The sequence below is a fragment of the Theobroma cacao genome, chromosome 3, assembly GCF_053813885.1.
Source record: "Theobroma cacao isolate CCN51 chromosome 3, ASM5381388v1, whole genome shotgun sequence".
In the NCBI taxonomy this organism is placed as follows: Eukaryota; Viridiplantae; Streptophyta; class Magnoliopsida; order Malvales; family Malvaceae; genus Theobroma; species Theobroma cacao.
In genome coordinates this window covers 34,895,604-34,916,434 of record NC_142641.1, presented here as the reverse complement: position 1 = coordinate 34,916,434, position 20,831 = coordinate 34,895,604, and the positions used below count along the sequence as shown (strand labels likewise).

Sequence of the window (20,831 nt, the reverse complement as noted above, 5' to 3'; positions counted from 1 at the left end):
TCTATGTTTTCACTTTATCTTTTAATAATTCATAAAATTATAAAGATAATTATAATTTTTTGCATTCAATTTTTTATTTGGTACAATTTTTTTCTCTTGATTTAATTTCTGTTAATATTTTAATTAATAAAAATTATTTTATTATTATTTATTTCTTTCATTTTAAAATTTATCCTTGTTTTTGATAAAACTGACTCTTTTATTTTTTCATTTTTTTAAAATCAATGAAAATAGGTATAATACTTTAAAAAGTCTCTGAAGTATTTAAAAAAAAATTCGATCCCTTATATTATTATTTTAAACTAAATAGCCTTATGACTAAATATTGATTAAAATATCACGTCATTTTATTCCCATATAACGCTAATGTGATGTTGATTTAGAGTATAAAAAATATCATCTGAGCATACCATCATATCATATAACATAAAAATGATAAGTAATGTTTTAATTAACTGACAGTTAATCAATCATTAATAATAAAAGTTTTTTTAATTCAAAATAAAAATATAAAAATTTGATTAAAGGTAATAAAAAAATAATAACTTATTTGAGTTTTTTTAATAATTCAAAAACTTTTTCAATATTGTACTATTAAAATATTATTAAATACATTTTAACATGTTTGTCCAATATAACTTTAACCTCATATTTTTTAAATAACTGTAGTTCAATAACATTTGTTACAGAAGTTCCAGGGAACCAAACAGGTTCTAAATATATCTATTTAGATATATGGGTTAAGTGTTTTGTTTTGTCATGCTCAGTTGAGGACTGATTTTGCATCATTCTTCATCCAAATACTTACGTAAATTACGCTTCCCCAATGCTTTGCAAAGAATCTGTATTGATGTCTCTGATATAATGCATTAGGTTACACTTGTTGAGTTGTCGAGACCTGGCATGAAGGCAGAGATCTTAAGTGGCAAAAGGAATTCCATAGTTGGAGTAGCAGAACAGTAAAAGAAGTGGTGCATGACTTGACGTTTTCCTACTGAGTTCAGGTCCGGATGGACGGAATCGTGTTCCAGGGGCTCGAGCCTACACAATTACGTTATTGTCTTTGTCTTTTGTCTACCTTCTCTTATTAGTAATTCTCAGGAGACTCGATCATGTAAATGGGTCATTTAGACAATTGTTGATAGACAGGACGAATTCATTTGTTCATTGGAGTAGATCAAATTTCATTCAGGAGAAGAAAGGCAAGAAGAGGTTGCTCTAATCTTCAATATTTTAGGCATTGTGTTTCGCATATACGTTATAGAAAGATCAATGACAAAGTTCCTTTTCGTCTGTTGGAATTGTTTTCTGGGAAAAAGTAGATAATATGCCTTAAAGATAATGCACTGGCTGAGTTCATTGATATTCGATTAGACCAAAACTTTTTATTTTTGCAAACAAAAAGAAAAAGCATTGCAATTGATCACCAAAATATTTGTTATACGTTCAAGGACAAGCAGAAGAAGAATAAGAGAAGAATGACAGATCATTTTGGGCTTTGGCCCAAACGATTCACGTAAACACATATCCAGGACTATCTGTCATGCCCAAAAGTGTGACGTGGACGAAACTGCACCTTTTTTCTCCATTCTTTGCCATCCATCCTCCTTTGTTTCTGCCTTCGCTCTTTTCCCCTTCAGTTCCTCTCCCTAAATTAAACCAAAAACATAAAAATGTCAAAACTGTTACTCTTCCACACTGCTCATTCCACCCCCAGAATCCACCCCAGAACTTTCACTTCAATCCTCTCAAGGCCTCTTTCAGTCCCTTCTCTTTCCAAATGCCACTCTCCTAGTTCTCTCTTTCCTTCTATTTCTTCTCCAGCTCTCCACCCCCGCCCCCATCTCCAAAGACAAAACTTTTCATTCTCTTACTCCTTTTCCACCCGAGCTTTCGATGATTCCTCATCCTCCGCCGAGACCCAGAATGAAAAAGAAGAAAAAGTTGGGAGTCAAAGTGGTGAAAAGTTTGAGACTGAGGAGTATCCGAGTGGAGAAGTGGAATATGAGAAGATGAGTGGGTGGAGGAGTTTTGTTGTTAAGTTTAAGATGCTTATCGCATTCCCTTGGGAAAGGGTTAGAAAAGGCAGTGTCTTAACCATGAAACTGCGTGGCCAGGTTTGGTTCTTTGCAGTTTTAATTTTTCCTTAGGCCCTTTCATTTATATGTATATATGTTTTGGTTTTATTTTTGCATTGCATTTTTTATGCATTTGGTGAAGCAATAAATGAGGTTCTACAGATGCTAATGGAGTTGCTACTTTAAGGTGAAATGAATACAATTTGCAGGAATTGTTTTGTTTGTAGAATCCTATGTATATGGATTGTCATTTTTCTGAAAAATTGAGTTATTTTTAATCTTGTTTAGCTGCGTTGTTGCTGGAATTGTAGTTCTGTGATACTAGGAAGTCTTCAAGTAATATGCATCTGTGGTGCTACCCCTCTACAAGAAATCTGATTGTTTGATGATCATTTTTTCTTTTACATTCTCACCATATTGTTTTCTATTTTAGATTATTATGTTTTGCAAATGAAGTGAGGGAAAACAGGTCATCATGTAAGACAGAACCCTTTGATTTTTGATATTTCAGATTACGCATACGTCCAGAGTGAGAAGTGTCCAAGATCTAAAACTTGCTAAAATGGCATCTGGATTGGTTCAGCTGTACCCTAATGCCATTAATTTATATTTAAGCTTCTTTTTCCTGAGAAATTGTTGCACTGTAGCTTTTGGTATAATTGTTATATTTTGGTTTGAAAATTTGTACTGTTTTCATGTTCAGATATCTGATCAGCTAAAGAGCCGTTTCTATTCAGGACTGTCTCTGCCTCAAATTTGTGAGAATTTCGTAAAAGCTGCATATGATCCTCGTATTTCTGGTGTCTATCTCCACATTGAACCTCTGAACTGTGGATGGGGAAAAGTTGAAGAAATTCGGAGGCATATTTTGAATTTTAAGAAATCAGGTAGCCTCACAGAGTTAATTGTCTCACTTCAATTTTGGATATCGGTGCACATGAATTGAACTGTTGGACCTTGGGTATTTGAAATGAGTGAAAACTGGTGAGTTTATTCATTGAGAAGGGTAATAGCTACTGTGGCCGTAACCACATTTAAATAACATTAAAGCATTTTTTTATTGACAACTAAAAGATTCTGTGCATTCATACATGGATGCTTGTGAATAGAAAAGGTTTTTTTTTTTTTTTTGGTGTGTAGGGGGGAAGGGGTGTAATCATTTATCTGTACAGTGAATAACCTCTGGTACAAATGTGCTTTAGTTATTCTGTGCAAACGTAATGACGATACCTTAGCTCATCTTGCAATGTAAATTCTTTTATCATTTTGATTTTTAATTATGTTTTTCAAGCACTTTTCTCATTAATTAACAGGTGTTACCATATATTAGATATCTGGAGGGTAAAATTTGTTCTATGCATAATGTTAGATATTATTTAACTACATAGATAATTGTTAAAAGGATTTATAGTTTAATCTTTTATGAAACTTATAGGTAAATTTATCATTGCATATATCCCTGCCTGTGGGGAGAAAGAGTATTACCTTGCCTGCGCATGTGAAGAGATCTATGCTCCACCAAGCGCTTATTTTTCTTTGTATGGTTTGACTGTTCAAGCATCATTCCTTGGAGGTTAGTTGGCATAAATTTATCTCACTCACTTTCTTATTGTTTCTTTTGTCATTTTTTTTTTGTTTTAATTACTATTGAAAAGCTTGTATGTATGGGAACCTTAATCTTTTTATTTTTCTTTTCTACTTGGCTACATCTAAAAGGTGGCATGTCCAACAATGATTACAGTTCAAACTTTTATAGTTGTGGTGGACATTATTTTCTGTTTCTTTGGGCTTATATAAAATCTTTGGTCAAGTCAATTTAATTAGCAGGTCTAGCTAGGGAGATAAATCAGATGCTTCATGTGGGACTAATTAATTATTTGATTTGAGTTAGGTGACAGGTTCCTAGTGGACAATCTGTCTGAAACATTTTTATCATGCTTATTTCTTGCCACAACTGACATAATACGAACTTTGCAACTTTGATGCAACAAAATGAATTCTTTTTCTTTTGGAAATTTAATGGACCTTTTTGTTTTCTAGAGCCTTCTAAATATCCCTTTTCACTTCCTCCTATTCTGAGCTCCCAGACGTTTTGTACATAGAAATAGCCAAATAGGAACAACAATAGCAACAAATCAAAATTTTTCCAGTATGTGGTGTTTGTCTTCATGGATCCTATTATGCCATTGTTCTCTTTTAAGGACTATATTCTTTGTAAGATCAATAAAAGAAGTTTCTTTTTGATAGTTTCTGTCACCTTAGATGGCATCATATATTTAGTAGCATCTTCATACAAGAGTACTTGTAGGCATTCGTCTCCATATCCAAATCACCTTAGATGTTTCTCTTGTGTTTTTCTACAATTATTACAACGTCACTCTTGTCTTGGATGTATTTCTTTTATGTCATGAGATTCATCTTAGTGTCCTATATTTGCAGCACCCAATTCTTTGACATGTTGATACTTTCCTGCCAAATATTCAGTTCCATAAATCATGGCTAGTCTTGTTTGCTTGTCTTGCAAAAGGTTTTCTTTTTCCTTATGTGTGTATTTTTTTTCTCACTCTAGACTCAAGATATGCCACTCCATTTCATCCAACCAGCACAGATCCTTCAAATGAAATTTCCATCAATTCTAGTAGTTTCTAAATCATTGATTCAGGGCACTGAAATTGCCTATTTTGTGGTATGTCTAGACCTCCAATTCTCATTATCACTCTATTACATATATTTTCTTTACTAAATCTACATTCTGTGTACTTTGTATAGACCTACTTTAATGGAAACTCTTTTTAACTTCAGAAAGTGATTTGATGTTTGCCTCTTAAACTCAAGCTTAGCACTGCCATGGTTTTTTTCACAACAAATATGTTTAGTAGGGAGCATATACCAAACTTTTGTGTCCTGGATACACCAAATAAGTTTGTGCAATGCTAAGGCAAAAGAATAAGAGTCAAAAGTTATCCTTTGATCTTCTGTAAGCCTCTGTGTTCCTATCATTGGAATAGTTTATGGTTGCCAGTATTGCTAACATAGTTCAACCATTTGACAAGCTACATCTTTTTTTTTTTTTGTTATGGTTAAGTTTACAACAACCATTCTAACAAAGGTAAGTACCCGTAGATTGGTTTGTCCAACCATAAATTCTTTGCTCAGTATCTTGTGAACACTCTTTAACTGTGTTTTTTATTATAAGAGTTCCAACCTTTCAGAACCATTAACTTGCTAAAACTAGTAATTTTTTCCATGCTGAAATTTCAAGTGAGATAATTCTAAATGTTGCAAAGAATAAAAAATTAGAAAGGTGGTTGTGAATTTTTTAGCCATTTAACTTATATGTAATCATTAGTCCTGTGGTTGCACTGCCATGGAGGATTTGGAGGTGCTAAAAATTACTTATCGGTTGATAAAGCAATTAAGTTTTTTTTTTGTTATTATCATTATTATTTATTTTTTAAAGCATTTGTGGAAGATATTAGTTTAGAACCAGATGGAGAAACATTCATGCTGCTGGCCCTAGTTAGCTGGTGATTATGGCTTAGTTCAATTGATTTCTAGCAGAGTTTTGATGGCCTTTATGACAAAGCGTTTCAATATCCCTTCCCTTTGCCAGAAGCTCTTCTTTGGTGATGCAATGATTGTAGTTGAGTGGTTCTTTTAAGATTATTATTGTAATCCTTGAAAATGAAAATCATGGCACCACCTCTAGTTAGTTATCTTGAAATATGAATAGGTGGAGGGCTATTGATGGAACCAGTATGTAGTTCATTTGCATCTCATAGATGCATAAAATAAATCATCTTGCTGTTGCTATATGTTCTTTTATGTAGCTCCCTGGTTGATGGTTATACTTTCACATTTTCAACTTTTAGCCTACATCTGTTTAATAGTATTTGTCAATGGCATGGTTGTGGCTTGCATTTTAACAATAGATTGGTGGTATAAAATCTATTTGCAGGTGTTTTTGAGAAGATAGGAATTGAACCACAAGTGCAACGGATTGGTAAATATAAAAGTGCTGGGGATCAGCTTACACGGAAGACTATGTCGGAAGAAAATTGTGAGATGCTTACTTCGTTGCTTGATAACATATATGGGAATTGGTTGGATGTAGTTTCTTCTTCAAAAGGTGCTTTTTGTATTTTATAGTTTTGCTTTGATCTCAAATATTAAAGATGATTTTTGGCTCATGCAAATCTTATGCAGGAAAGAAACGAGAAGATGTTGAGAACTTCATTAATGAAGGGATCTATAAAGTAGAAAAGCTGAAAGAGGAGGGCTTGATAACGAATATACATTATGATGATCAGGTAGAATTATCAGATGCTAATGCAGTGTGCTGTTGAAATAAACAAATATATGGCATAATTTCATCTGGTGTTGTACTTGGTAAATCTTATTAATGTAATGCATACAGTGCTCCCTAGCTCCTTAACAGTTGCTTATGGTGGAAAAATTTCCCAAGATCTAGAGCCTCTGAGGGATTAAAAGAAAGAACAAAGTTATCAAGACATACTAATAATCTAGCTGACATTATATATAATTTTATTGAGGTATATAAACTTGGCGGTTCAGACAGCTTGCTATATGTACCATTTACTAACCTTTGATGCCTGCTTTATGCATTATATTGAAGAATGCGGCAGAAAGTGGTCAGAAACTGGTGTTAGGGGTTGGTCTCCAGTTTAATTTTTAAGCTAGCTCTCTAGATTTATATGACTAATATTTGATGTTTGTAACTTATGTAGGTTATCTCAATGTTAAAAGAGAGGCTTGGAGTCCCAAAGGATAAAAATCTTCTTATGGTTGATTACAGGTAATTCCTGTCATTTGTCTCCATAATCTTCAGGCATTGAAATTTTTTACTCTGTTATTTCAAGTTTTTTGATGATAATCCTTTTCTACTATGGCCCTTAGGGAATTCCAGCAGTTGATCTTTAAATTTTGATTTTAAGGTTTTAGACTTTTAGTTCTGAACTCCTTGGAAGGGTTCGAGGTGGGGGGGGGGGGGGGGGAGAGGTGGTTATCTACATTGTGTGGCTTAAGCCCTAGTTATATGTACCTCAACAGAGATTTGTTTTTTTCATATCACAAGTTGAGCGTAATGGTTATGAATCCTACTGTTCATTTTGTCATTTTTTGATACATTGATGTAAAAGTTTTAATAATTTCAAAATTTATATCTTGTTAGAGGTCCTTGAGTGGCATATTGGTTTTTGCGTTTATACCGTGTATAATCTCCTCAAGGTCATAGTTACTTTGAAAACTTTAAAATACTGGTTCAATGATCCAGGTAACCTAAGACTTGCATTAGGAAATGCTTTATAATGTAACTAAATTCTGTCTTCGACAATCATTGCTTTTCCCTTTTCTTTTTCTTCTTTTTCAAATGTGTACGTTGTGTTGCAGCATGTTTAGTCTGTTGGTTCTACAACTTTCAACTATAGACATGTGTATGTTACATTCCTGATGTTTCATTGAAGAAGTATTATCTTTAATATTATATATTCTTTTTTTCTTGGTGATGATTTATGCCACACCAAGCCTACTGTAAAATTTAAGCCATTGCTTGCCAACTCAAAATGGCGTACATGTTAAATTTACTTAACTTTTTTTTGTTGGAAAATGTAGGAAATACTCCAAAGTTAGGAAGTGGACTCTTGGTTTAGCAGGTGGTAGAGACCAAATAGCTGTGATCAGAGCCTCTGGTAGCATTAGCCGTGTCCGGAGTCCATTAAGTGCGCCAAGTTCTGGTATCATTGCAGAGCAAATCAATGAGAAGATTCGTAGTGTCAGAGGTATTACCTGATTTTACCTTTCATGCAATGATGTGTAGATGAAATAAACTCTAGCTCTAAATTTTTCATTTAACAGGACCATATCCAATGTCTAAGCAACTTTATACTGACATACAAATAAGTGCAATTCATAGAATTGTGTTTGAAGCAGTCCAAAGTTGTCTGATTACATGGTGGCATGGGTTCTGCCAGTAGCTAAATGCATTATGATAGAAACCTGGATCTTGACAACCTTAACTGTTCAAATGGAAGTATTTACTTATTTTGAATCTCAGTTGCATATGCACTGGTTCCACCTTCAAAGAGGGAATAAAACAATAAAGCATATTGCATGCTTTTTCATCCTGAGTTTACAAGGCTTAAAGTTTGACAAATACAGAAAAAGGTAAAATATGATTGTCTTATTTGTGAAGTATGTTTCTTCAAAAAGGTAATTTGGTAGTCAACTTGAAATGTTACCAGGTAGCTTCATAACACAACGGTCCATGTAGAAGAAAGTACTCAAAGAGCAGAAAATGTGACATATAAAATAACGAGGACCAGAATTGCAAAATATTAGAGAACTAGGATTCGGTTGAGAGAGAATTAGGATTTAAGAGAGAGGGAGAGGGAGATCAAATGTTCAGTCAAATAATATCAACCTTCTGCAGTGACTGAAAGAAAATAGCCCAAAAGACATAAGTCCTTAAGATTTAAATATTTGTCACTGGCATGAATGGTGTTTTGCTGCATTTATTTGTTAGTTTACTTTTGAATGATAAAGACTATTAAATCATATTCACTATTACTATATGCTTTTACAATAGTTACATAAATGGACATTAATGTTTGTTTGATGAATTGAACAAAAAAAAAAGAGTAAAATCATGGCTTTTTCAAAGCTCACTAGTGTTTATGTACTACAAAACAGATAGCTTTTACAATCCTTCTTTGGTGGATATTATTAGTTATATCCAAAGAACATGTGTGCATTTACATGTACAAAGTTACTATAATTTAGTTTCTGCATGGGTGTTGGCTTATTTATGTCAGTTACTACTAATCCCCATTCCTCCCACCCTTAGTGATTTTTTTTTTTTAACAATTAAATTGACATTTACTGCAGAGTCGAAAAGATACAAGGCTGCTATCATCCGAATTGACAGCCCTGGAGGTGATGCTCTTGCTTCAGATTTGTAAGTGCAGCTATAATTTGACATTTTCTAGTAAGTGTCATTTTAAGGATCTAATTATTGTCAGACAACTAAGAATGTATAACCTTTTGTTATCTGTGCAATACTGCAATGTCTTGTTTTCCTCCTACATTTTGTGGTACATGAAACTTTGTGGAGTTAGTAGTGGATCAGTTTTGGTTTTTAGCATGGTAAATAAGCTTGCATTTGTCAAAGTTTACCATGTGTATTTTCTGGTGGTGTGGCTGGAGAAGTGGTTAGTCTGAAAACCTCCCCTGCCCATCATACTACTAGTGTAATCTCATTGGTGTAACTATATTTCATGAGTTTCAAATAAACATAGGTATTTTATTCTAAAATTAGATAAATCACACGTGAATATTTTAAGTTGAAGCATGTGCCCTCAGGTAGGGAAGGAACAGTTATTTGGGTCTGTGTTGCCAGTAGCCCAGTAGCAATGTTCCATGTTCAAGATTAGCAAGGTTCGCAATGGCTCATGAGTGTTCCTGAGTAAGTGGGTAAACTTTTGAACTTCTAAATGAATCAAGAGAGTTTTGGCTTTTGAATTTATCAGATCGTTGCTGATGATAGCCTTGCTGATATATCCATCCGACTAGTCTTCGGTCCTTCGACATATACCTTACCTGTTGCTAACAGTGGCCTCAAACAATTTGCAAACAATAAAGAGAGTTTCTACCATTGATCTTGTAGTGCCTGACTGCCATGAGTAAGCAAGCTAGTACATTAATCTCTATCAAATGTGTAGGCTAAATGCTACGAGTTCCATCAATTTGAACCTGTAAACTTTGTAGGCAATAGAGTGGGAGAATGATGTAGGAAGCTAACTAAAAAGTTGGAGTGATTTTAATTAGGGTAAAGAAGAGAGGATTAGTTGCATAGTCATCTTAGAGTTGGAGGATATGGCAAGTCATTCTGCCTACATGCTGCAGTGGACAGCTCTTTCTTCTTTCCACGTCGAATCAGTTGCGGATGTTCTGAAGCTGAAAATTCATCTTTATTTTTCTTTTAAATGTCCAAAATGTAAAAGAAGAGATGATATTCGACTGTTGGAGGTTGTGTGTGTCTAGGTTTCTCTACCTCAGGAGGTAGGTGAGCCTCAGTGCTGGATTTGGTACAGTAATGTTCACTGCTGCTTGCTTGCAGTGTGCATTAGTTCCAGTGTGGCTTTGTTAACTGCATTCACCATTACTCTTTTTTCAGCTTTTTTATGCATTGCATTTCTTCAATGTCTGAGGTCCGATAGAATGTTTTAATTTTAAACAGTTTAGGAAGGGAATATCAGATGCATAAGTATACATAATGATTTCAAAATCACAGGATTTATACTTGAATGGCCATGCTTTGCTGCTGTATCTATACCATGTTGCTTCTGATGGCTGCATTGGCTTTTATTGCTCACTGGCTATTTAGATGCTTTCATCTAATTCAATTCTGTAAGTCAGCTGAAGATGAGAAGTTCCATACCAACTACCTGTGTTTTATTGCTCACTGGTTATTTAGATGCTTTCATATAATTCAAATCTCAATGTCAGCTGAAGATGAGAGGTTCCATACCTAGTATATCTATGACAATGCATCTTGGTCTTATTTTTAATTTCTCTTTGCAGAGCACTAATGTTTGTGGTCATCATGTGGTCCTCCAAGCCATTGTTTTTTCTTTTTTTTTTTTTTTTTAATTTTGGCAGTGAAACTATGTTTTTGAGGCAAATGATTGGCTTAAGATATATAGAATATTATATATGTTAACCTTGGATGATTATCTGGGACCAAAAAAGAGAAGTAAATGAATCTATGTGAAAGATTGACAGATGAGGAACATAGGTTACTGATGTTCTCAGATCTAAATAGTGCAAAGAAAGTGCACCAAAAACTAATAATCCAGCATGCATCCTGGTCATTTTTGCATATTATAATGAGAGAATGACATAAACAAAATAAACCATATCCCTATAAAACGTGTAGAACTTTGAGAATTTGGATATAAATATTTTTTTTCTGACATGTCATTTTTTTTTTGATTCATTCTGAATCATGTCAAATTTGGAACGTTGGTATCATATGCTAACAATCAGCATTTGTATTGCTTTTTGAAATAAAAAAATGGAATATGAAAAAGAAAATCTATTATGGTCCATTGGCTAACTATTGTTGATGTTTTATCATATCCAGAATGTGGAGGGAAATAAGACTATTGGCTGAATCAAAACCTGTCATAGCATCCATGTCTGATGTGGCAGCTAGTGGGGGATATTATATGGCTATGGCAGCTGGGACTATCGTGGCTGAAAATTTGACTTTAACTGGTTCAATTGGAGTTGTCACAGGTGAACCAACTCTCTGAAATTTGATAAGCATGGAGTTTCTATGGCTGTAAAATAAAGAGATTGAAGTTGGTTGGGAGTCAGAAAACTGCCTATAAGTAAGCTACATATGAAAGGGTGTTTTTTTTTTTAAATTTGTATATTCATTCTTTTTCTCTCAAGACATGAGTAATACATCTAAAAAGAATATTAAATATTTGGCCAGAGGGAATTAAATAGAAATATCTAAAAGATACAGATCGGTTGGGTCCTCGCAATCAGAAACTTGTTATAAGTTTTGCAACTTCTGTAAAAACCTTGAAAATCAAATATTTTTCCATTGAGTTTGTCCTCAAAACCAAAATATCCAAGCCTTATACCAGATTGCCAGTTGCAGATATCTGAGAGATGAAATGATCAAATGTCTCATTTTGTACATGGTTCCTACTTTGTAAAATTTTGATAATTTTTTATTTTAATTGAATGTCCTTGTTGAATTACAGTTCAATTGTGATGCTAATATAATGCTTCTTCAACAAGGAAACCTGCAAACTAATTGCTTGAATTCATTCCTTATCTCTAGTTTATTATGACTAGACTAGTGACAGTAACCTTCAAGATTCTGGTTTCACAAATATTTTTATGGAAAGGTACTGTCACAGATCTCTGACTAGCAATAACCAAAGCAGTTTGTTGATGAATAATTCAATATGGTTTTTCTCACCGTACACCACACGAAAATACTCTGATACAGGAGTCAATTCCTTGTTGTACTGCTATCTTCATTTGTCTGTTCCAACTAACAAATAAAAAGAAGATAATAGTAAAATGCTTTTGTAGATCTTAATTGGCCTTTTCCTCGTTTTTATGAACAGATTGCTTTTGTGGCTGAAAACCAAAGATGTTGGCTTCCTACATAAGCCTTTTGGATTTTTGCAAGTTATAAAATCAATTTCGATTTTGTTTTTCCTTTTTGCTCGCTTGCAGGGAAGTTTAATCTGGGGAAATTATACGAAAAGATTGGCTTCAATAAGGAGGTCATATCAAGGGGAAGATATGCTGAACTTTTTGCAGCTGAGCAGCGGCCTTTAAGGTGAATGTTTTTGTTGGATAGTTTGATTATGTCGAAAGTAAAAAGATATCCAGATTAGAGTATGATTTGATATTTGAGTTAAAAGCCAAGTTCTGCCCCTTGCCTGTTAATTATTCTTTGTCCTATTACTGGTCTTTTTTTTTCTTTTTTCTAAAAACAGTTGTTATTTTGTTTGGATTTTCTTTTTTAATAGACTAAAAGATAACTAATTTTAATATACCAGATTGGATGAAGCCGAGCTTTTTGCCAAGTCTGCACAGAATGCTTATAAACAATTTCGAGACAAGGCAGCTTTCTCAAGATCAATGCCTGTATGTTTTTCCTTTTGATCTCCAGTTTTAGAAGCAATGCCAAGTTGCCTCTCTATTTTTCTTTAGAAGGGAAAAGGGGGAAAAAACCCTCTGAATATGAGTCATTCAACAGGTAGAAAAGATGGAAGAGGTTGCACAAGGCAGAGTATGGGCAGGTAGAGATGCAGCTTCACGTGGTTTGGTAGATGCTATTGGGGGGCTTTCTCGGGCTATTGCCATTGCAAAACATAGGGCCAATATACCCCAGGACAGGAAGGTTAGTTCTTTACTGTTCATTTTATCACATGGAAACTTATTCCAAGGATGGATATTACTATTGTTCAAATATCATTTTGAAAAAGCACAACTTACTCCAGATTGGTTTGGTAAACTCTGTAAATTTATGATACCTGACATGCGTAAAGATTTTTTCTGTTATGAAATTTGATATTATAACCCCTGGGATGGATGATATGATGAGTTAGTCTTCAGATATCATTATGTTCTTGTAGTTTCCTTGGTTTAATACAACAGAGATACTGCTATGTGGATGGCCAAATCAATATGAAAAGAGACCTAACGTTTCTGTCATGTAGCCGATGCAGTACTGCCCTAGAGGGACCTAGGCTTTTGCATCTTAGTCTCGTAGTTTTTCAATCGTGAGATTTCTATTTGGTGGTTAACAACTCTTGTTCTCAGACTTATCAGGAGAAATCCTGTAGGATAATCTATGTTTGCAAGGTTGGTGTTGTGGAGGAATCAGTTTCTTGGCATTGTTAGTGGCCACTAGGTGTAACTTGTAAGCAACAGGGAATTAGCCACCGTCCGTTAGGGCTGATACAAAATGCTATATGATAGAACTGCATCCTGCTATATAATATAGAATAGGACACACGTTCATGTTTTTCTGCATCCAAAATAAATTATGCACTCATATCATGTTAAAAACTTATGCTCTCAACGCTTTGCACATAACCTATTTGGGTTGAGTGTCTTTTTTGTCTTGTTCTTGTTAAGGACAGCTTTTTACATTTTTCTTCTTCGAAAATAAATTATACATCATATGTCATGTGGGAAAATTATGCTTTCTCAAATATAGATGAATGTGATATAATGGAGTAGGTTACACTTGTTGAGTTGTCGAGACCTTCTCCGACACTACCAGAGATCTTAAGTGGCATAGGGAACTCCATAGTTGGAGTAGACGGAACACTAAAAGAGGTGCTGCAAGAGTTGACGTTTTCAGATGGAGTTCAGGCCCGGATGGATGGAATCGTGTTTCAGAGATTGGAAGGATTGTCTAATGCTACCCCACTCTTCAGTTTGATAAAAGATTACCTCAGTTCACTTTGAGCTTTAAGCAATTGCCTTGTCCTTATTATTTTGGCTGCTTTCTTATAGTAATTCTCAAGAGAGTATTTTGAGTTGATAAATTTTTAGATGGATTCTTTAGACATGGAAATTTATTTCTTCATAGGAGTTAATCCATTTTTATAAGAAAAGAAAGAGACTTCTCTATTGTTCGCTATTTTCAGATATTTACAGCGATGGAGCATTATGTTTCACATTTAACGTTGTGGAAAGATAAATCATAAAGTTCTCTTCTTCTCTTTGAATTGTTTGTGACCTTTCTTTCTTTTATGAATTGGCCTTAAGTTTATGCACCGACTGAGTGTTCCCTGTGAATGTTGAAGTCCACAATGGTTGCGGACCTGACCGAAGTTTTTTGTCCGTTTCGTGCTTCATTCCACATCTCCAGGCTGGTCAAATCCAGCCCAAGGGGGAAAAAGAAAAAGAAAAATTCATATTCATAATTGTCGTAAAAAAACATGTTTATTCCAATATATAACATTTTTTTTAAAATATTACATTTAGCTAATTTAATTTATTTATTTTTAAGTAGTTAAGGATTATCTAAACGTCCTCTGCAAAAGAAATAAGGTGTTCGCTCTTTTTGATGGAAAAAAAAACACTATAATTGGCTTTGGCATTTCAAGTGATTAAAAAAAAAAAAGTCGCTTAATTTTCTTTCAACACAACGTACCCGTTTAGCAGATCAATGCGCTTCTCCTTCCCGGCTTTTTCCCAATAGTTGCTAGTTGCTAGTTGCTACTTGCTTGCCCCTACTGCGTTGACCAGTGCGAGGAAATGATATTCTTCTTGTTTCCCCTCTCTTTCCAAACAAAATCACTGTTTTCGACGGACTTTTCTTCTCTTTCTCGGTGTTAAAACTGATTTTCATATGATAACATGAATTGTTAAATTACATTACCCAACTTGACACCATTCTTGCAGCTTATTCTCCAATTTGTAAGGCCATTGACCGTCTTAGAGCAATGACGATTGGCAGGAATACCTGTAGTTACTTTCTAATAATACTTTTGATTCTACTTATTTCCTTATCACTTCTGATCAGTGCTGAAATAGTAGACTACCCATCATCTGTCGACTTCCCGAATTCCTGGAGAAACATTCCGTCATCTGACTTAAGTTTCCCGGAGGCAGCTGGTGTGAGACCGATCCTTGTTAATGGAATGTTCGTTTGTGGCTTCAGCTGCAGCTTTGTGGATGACAGTTGCCTATTTGCTGTCTCCATCTTCAAGACCAGTTATGATGATAGCGCTAGCTTTTCTCCTCAAGTGGTATGGTCTGCTAATAGAAACAATCCAATTGGGCTTGGAGCAATATTGCAACTTACTAGAGAAGGAAGGCTAATCTTGCAAGACGACAACGGTGCAGTGGTTTGGTCCCCGAATACAGTAGGTAAGCCAGTTTCAAGGTTAAACTTAACTGCAGAGGGAAACCTCATGCTGTTTGACAAAACCAATAACATGGCTTGGCAGTCATTTGCTCATCCAACAGACTCTTTAGTACTTGGTCAAAGGCTAGTGACTGGGCAGAAGTTAAGGGCAAGTGTATCGACATCTAACTCAAGTGATGGTTCGTATGCATTGGCTATAACTGATGGGGGGTTCACTGCTTATAGGGAGGCAGATCCTTCCCGAATCTATTACTACAGATATTTGGATGAAAAAATGAATACAGGGAAACTGTATGCTGAGTTTCAAAGTGGAAGGTTTGGGAGTTTCATCGTGTCAGATTCAGCTAATTTTATACAGTTGGGAAGTGACGGTCACTTGAAGGCATATGAGTGGAACGAATGGAAATGGGTGGGGGTTGATCTATTGGATATTGATCGATGTGATTATCCATTGGTATGTGGAAAATATGGCATTTGTTTAGAAAAAGGATGCGACTGCCCTGGATTTGCAACTCAAAGTGATCCAACTTATTTTAGGCCAATAAATTATAGAGAACAGGATCTTGGGTGTACTGCAAATTTACCCATTTCTTGTGATCTAGCTGAACATCAGAGCCTTCTCGAGCTCCGGGACACTGAATATATTAGGAACCAATATAACCGTATTTTTAGTGGGATCACAAGTAAAGAAGATTGCAAGCAGGCCTGTTTAAAGAACTGTTCTTGCCAAGCTGCTATATTTTTCGATCAATATTCGAGCTGCTATTTGATATCTGAAGTCTTCTCCTTCAGAATGACGGCTTCTAATTTTAATCCACCTCTGATCTCAACTTTTATAAAGGTTCAAAATAATCCAATTGCAGAGAATTCTAACAAGAACCATTCACTACCAAATCTTCCTAAAAGGAGAAGAAAGGATATAGTGGTTATTCTGGGCTCAACTCTTGGAGCTATCTTTGGTGTGTTTCTTATATGCATTTTCCTTTTTCTACGAATTAAAAAAGGGTTCAAAGAGGTTGAGGAGGATTATCTAGACTACATATCGGGAATGCCAACTAGATTCTCTTATGAAGAGTTAAAGAACGTCACAAAGAATTTTAGCAACAAGCTTGGCGAAGGAGGATTTGGATCAGTTTTTCAAGGAACATTACCTTCGGGTTCTGAAGTTGCAGTGAAACATCTTGATGGCTTTGGTCCAGTTAAGAAGTCCTTCATAGCGGAAGTTCAGACCATAGGAAGCATTCACCATTTCAATTTGGTAAGTTTGGTTGGATTTTGTGCTGAAAAATTTAGTAGGCTTTTAGTTTACGAGTACATGCCTAATGGGTCGCTCGATAGGTGGATCTTCAACAAAATCCCAGAGCTTGCTCTAGGTTGGCAAATTAGGAAGAAAATCATTTTAGATATAGCCAAGGGACTAGCCTATCTTCACGAAGAGTGCAACCAAAAAATAATTCACTTAGACATCAAACCCCAAAATATTCTTTTAGATGAGAATTTCAATGCTAAAGTTTCAGATTTTGGGTTATCTAAGCTAATTGGAAGAGACCAAAGCCAAGTGATAACAACTATGAGGGGAACGCCAGGTTATATGGCCCCTGAATGGTTAAGCTCAGTCATTACTGAGAAGGCAGATGTCTATAGCTTTGGTATTGTAGTCCTAGAAATTTTGTGCGGGCGAAAAAATGTGGATGGATCTCAACAGGAGGAAGATAGGCATTTACTGGGTGTTTTTAGTAGAAAGCAAGAAGAAGGGCAACTTCTGGATCTAGTTGATAACTGCAGCGATGATATGCAGTCAAATGCAGTCGAAGTTGTGGAGATGATGAAGGTTGCGGCATGGTGTTTACAAACTGAATATTCTAGGAGGCCTTCCATGTCCACGGTGGTGAAGGTTTTTGAGGGTTCAGTTGATGTTGCGGGTAACTTGAAAGACAATTTTCTAAATGAATTAACACCGGAAGCTTTGGGGACTTTTGCTTCAACAGTTTCACCATCTACGTTATCTGGGCCGAGGTGAAAGTCAAGGAAATCTTCAAATTAATTCATGAAGATGGGATGTAAGGTATGTTCCCAAGCTCAAGAGTGATAGTTCAATTCAATTCTCTGTTCGTTGCCATTGCATTTGCCTATTTGGATATGGTCGCCCCTTTTAATTTTGTGCATTGTATTGCTTTTACAAATCCCCTACCCAGTATGTTCGAAGCTTTGTTTTGTTTCATGCAGGATTTATCCTTATTTTCATCCCAACTTTTGGGTCCCAAGAAAAGGTTGTCTAGTTTGTAAGATATCCTTCAAGGCCGAGGCCAAGAAAATGGTAGAAAGTAATTTTTTCTAGGCAATTATTAATTTAAGTGAATGTAAATCCTTTCAACTGTTAAAATGATCTATTCAGTGCATACAACTAACCATAGAAAAAAAAATTCAAAAAGTTTTTCAATTAATTTTGTAATTCAAAATGTAGAAAAAAAAAAGCCAAGTAGGGCCATCTCTTTTAACAAAAAATAAAAAAGAAATTCAAAATTGGACACTATTAAATACGGTAGAGGAAATAAAATTCTAAAGTATCATTTCACATTAATTTTTGTTGGTTAAATTATAATTATAATTATTAAAAAATAAAATTTATCTCGCGGAAAAAATTGATAATTTCGTTGAGGAGTTTATTTTTTTTCCTACGTGATCAGTTTTAAGCAAAATTTAAATTGATTGAAAAAGAAAAAAAAAAATTAGACTCAACTGATCCTTACGATGATTCACTGTTAACTTTAGTCTCTCCCTCTCAAAATGACCATTTTTACAAGAGGGAGCACTATGATTAATATTTAAAATTTTTTAATTAAACTTTATTCACTTTTACCTCTTGAACTTAACTTAAATGACTCTTTCTTTAAATAATTTTATACATTTAAGTATTATTATTCTAGATTGTACAATTAAGAATAATTGATAACATGCCGATATCAAATTTAATATAATTTAATTAGCTGATGTGGCATATCCAAGTGGAATTTTTCAAAACTTGAATAATGTTAGGTGGACAAATATTTGACACATGACTCCAGGCAAACATCCGCGGAATATACTACGCTTTTACATTGCCACGGTAGTCGCCTTTTATGAATTTTCTTAACTGAAAAACGGAGTCAATTACAATAAATTAAGTGATAGAAGCATACACATAAATTAGAAAAATAAAGAAAAAAAAGAAAGATAAAGTAGCTGGAAGAAGGCAAAGAAAGAAAGAAAATTGAGAATAATAAATCAGCCAACTGTCTTTTTGACTCTAGAGTATACTCTTTTCTCTATTTATTGCTCAAAATTTCTTTTGTCAAGTTTCTTTTTTTCCTTGCCCAAAATGGATTCAAGGTCATGCAGCACTTCTCTTTTACTTCGCATATAAAATAACGTCATTAATCGAGGAAGGATTTACAAGAAAAAGGAGATTGAAGACTCAAAAGTAGTGGAAGATCGTGTCCTTTCCCTATAAATTATGCACTATAAAACACATTTAACCAGAGGAATCTTTAACTACTCTGAAATGAGAGAAGAACAGATCTTCACAAAAAATCTTTACACGGACAGCAAAACACCAATGCCAAAGACCACAGCTACCATCAATGGTATACAAATTGCACAACAAAGCAATCGAAAAGGTAGAGAAAGCCCAGGAAAGGATTGCAGCCTCGTTATCTCTGTCACAGTCATGAAGTTATGTGGATTAATTGATGTGCTTTGGTCATTAGAACTACTTTTTATTAATTTAGATTTCTCTCAGTGAATTTCATGTACAGCTTCCTATTTTGTCTTTCTTAGGCTCCATTTTCCTTCGACACTGCGTACACGTTCTGCAGGTCAATGCGCGTTTCGATCCTTTCATTTTCCCCGGTAGTTTCCCCAGGCGGACACGCCCCAACGTCCCTTTTACTTTTAGCCTTGGGTTTTAAGTCTTCTTGAGTTTGACATGAGTAGATATGCAATTTTAGCTAATTATTATTTATTGAAGTATTGAGATATTTTAGAGTGTTTGATTTAATAGCTCAAATATGGATGTAGTTAAGAGAACTTCTCTTAATCTTTTTTTTGAAGTACATGTACTTTACTTAAATTTTATGCATTACATGCTTATTCTCTTCAATTCTTTAAAGTACTCTTCTATGACCAGCACGTTCTCCCATTATTAAGCCTAACATCCAATAAGTTGTTTCTTAACGTGCTCTTCATGATTGCATGATCTCCCATGATTGAGCTTTACATCCAATAACTGATCTTTAACGTGCTCTTTCATGGCAAGTTCGCTCTCCCATGATTGAACGTGTCCTCCTACAAGTGCTCTCATTCTTCTAACTGCTCTTGAAAAAACGCTCTTATTTAGTATAAATAGGAAAGTTTGGAAAGTTGGGAGGCAATCAGAAATTATCAAAAATTCAACAGAGATTATTTTCACAACTCTCTCAAAGCTCTTCTAACTATTCTCTCTACTCAACTTTTTCCACACATCGTGCTTTGTTGCTTTCTCCACCTTTTCTTAATCCTCACGGCCTACCACCAAAACACTTACGTTTCAAAGATTGCTCCAATCATCTTTTCTGTCACATTTAGTATATTTTGTTTTACTTATTACAACACGCCATCTTTCCCTACGAAAAGGACCCTTTACATTTTGAAGATTCCACTGGAGATTAGCAGATTCCAGTAGAATTCTTCTCCTCTTGTGGTCTTTTTCATGGGAATTTACAAGATCTTTTATTCTGTGTCTCCCTACCTTCTTAAAAGAAATTTTTGTATGGTGACATGAGTACTTCAATATTTTTGTAGCTTTAATTTCCCAAGTCATAGGCCCTTCCAAAGCAATGGCCATTAGTAGGAATTATACCTATTTTCCACTCAAGATTTTAATTCCATACTAGATTTAACCCCATAATTAAATCTTTTAAGTAGTGATTGTAAAAATTTTTGTTAGAAGGCTAGTGAAAGATAAATAATTGTATTACTTATGGTTTATTTACAAAATAATTATAAGTTTTGTGTGATTTATAAATAAGGAAAAAGCATTAATAGAAATAGAAAAATTGTATCGATTCATAGCTTTAGTCGAATTACGACAATGATATATCTCTTGAAGAGTTTTCAACTCACATGTAATAGAAATGGTGTTATTGATATAATCCTACTAATTAATGTTTGACATATGTACAATTTGTCAATAAATGGATAAAAGCTATCATAACATGTACATAAATTGTTCTGCATTCATCAATGAGTAAGATGCGCAAAAAAAAGAGACAATAATCCTATCAATTAATATTAGACATATG

At 34.5% G+C, this 20,831-nt stretch overlaps 2 protein-coding genes across 5 annotated transcripts; both read left to right on the top strand.

Moving 5' to 3' along the window:
• The first annotated feature begins 1,604 nt into the window (after positions 1-1,604).
• On the top strand, positions 1,605-14,368 carry SPPA (signal peptide peptidase). Of its 4 annotated transcripts, none has more exons than XM_088804450.1 (14): positions 1,605-2,117; positions 2,590-2,731; positions 2,816-2,965; positions 3,514-3,651; positions 6,037-6,207; positions 6,285-6,388; positions 6,827-6,894; positions 7,710-7,876; positions 8,982-9,051; positions 11,239-11,393; positions 12,357-12,462; positions 12,686-12,773; positions 12,886-13,029; positions 13,852-14,084. In XM_088804450.1, exons 1-14 carry the CDS (start codon positions 1,674-1,676, stop codon positions 13,864-13,866), a joined length of 1,962 nt encoding a protein of 653 aa, XP_088660576.1. In that variant the 5' UTR covers positions 1,605-1,673; the 3' UTR covers positions 13,867-14,084. The 4 variants fall into 4 exon arrangements, with proteins under 4 accessions (XP_088660576.1, XP_088660574.1, XP_088660575.1 ...); XM_088804448.1 differs by having other exon boundaries at positions 1,606-2,117; positions 13,875-14,368; XM_088804449.1 differs by lacking the exon at positions 3,514-3,651 and having other exon boundaries at positions 1,606-2,117; positions 13,875-14,368.
• A 436-nt stretch (positions 14,369-14,804) lies between these two features.
• On the top strand, positions 14,805-17,878 carry LOC18604932 (G-type lectin S-receptor-like serine/threonine-protein kinase SD2-5). The gene has a single exon (XM_018116974.2). The coding sequence runs from the start codon at positions 15,089-15,091 to the stop codon at positions 17,531-17,533; it is 2,445 nt and encodes an 814-aa protein (XP_017972463.2). The 5' UTR covers positions 14,805-15,088; the 3' UTR covers positions 17,534-17,878.
• The last annotated feature ends 2,953 nt before the right edge of the window (positions 17,879-20,831 follow it).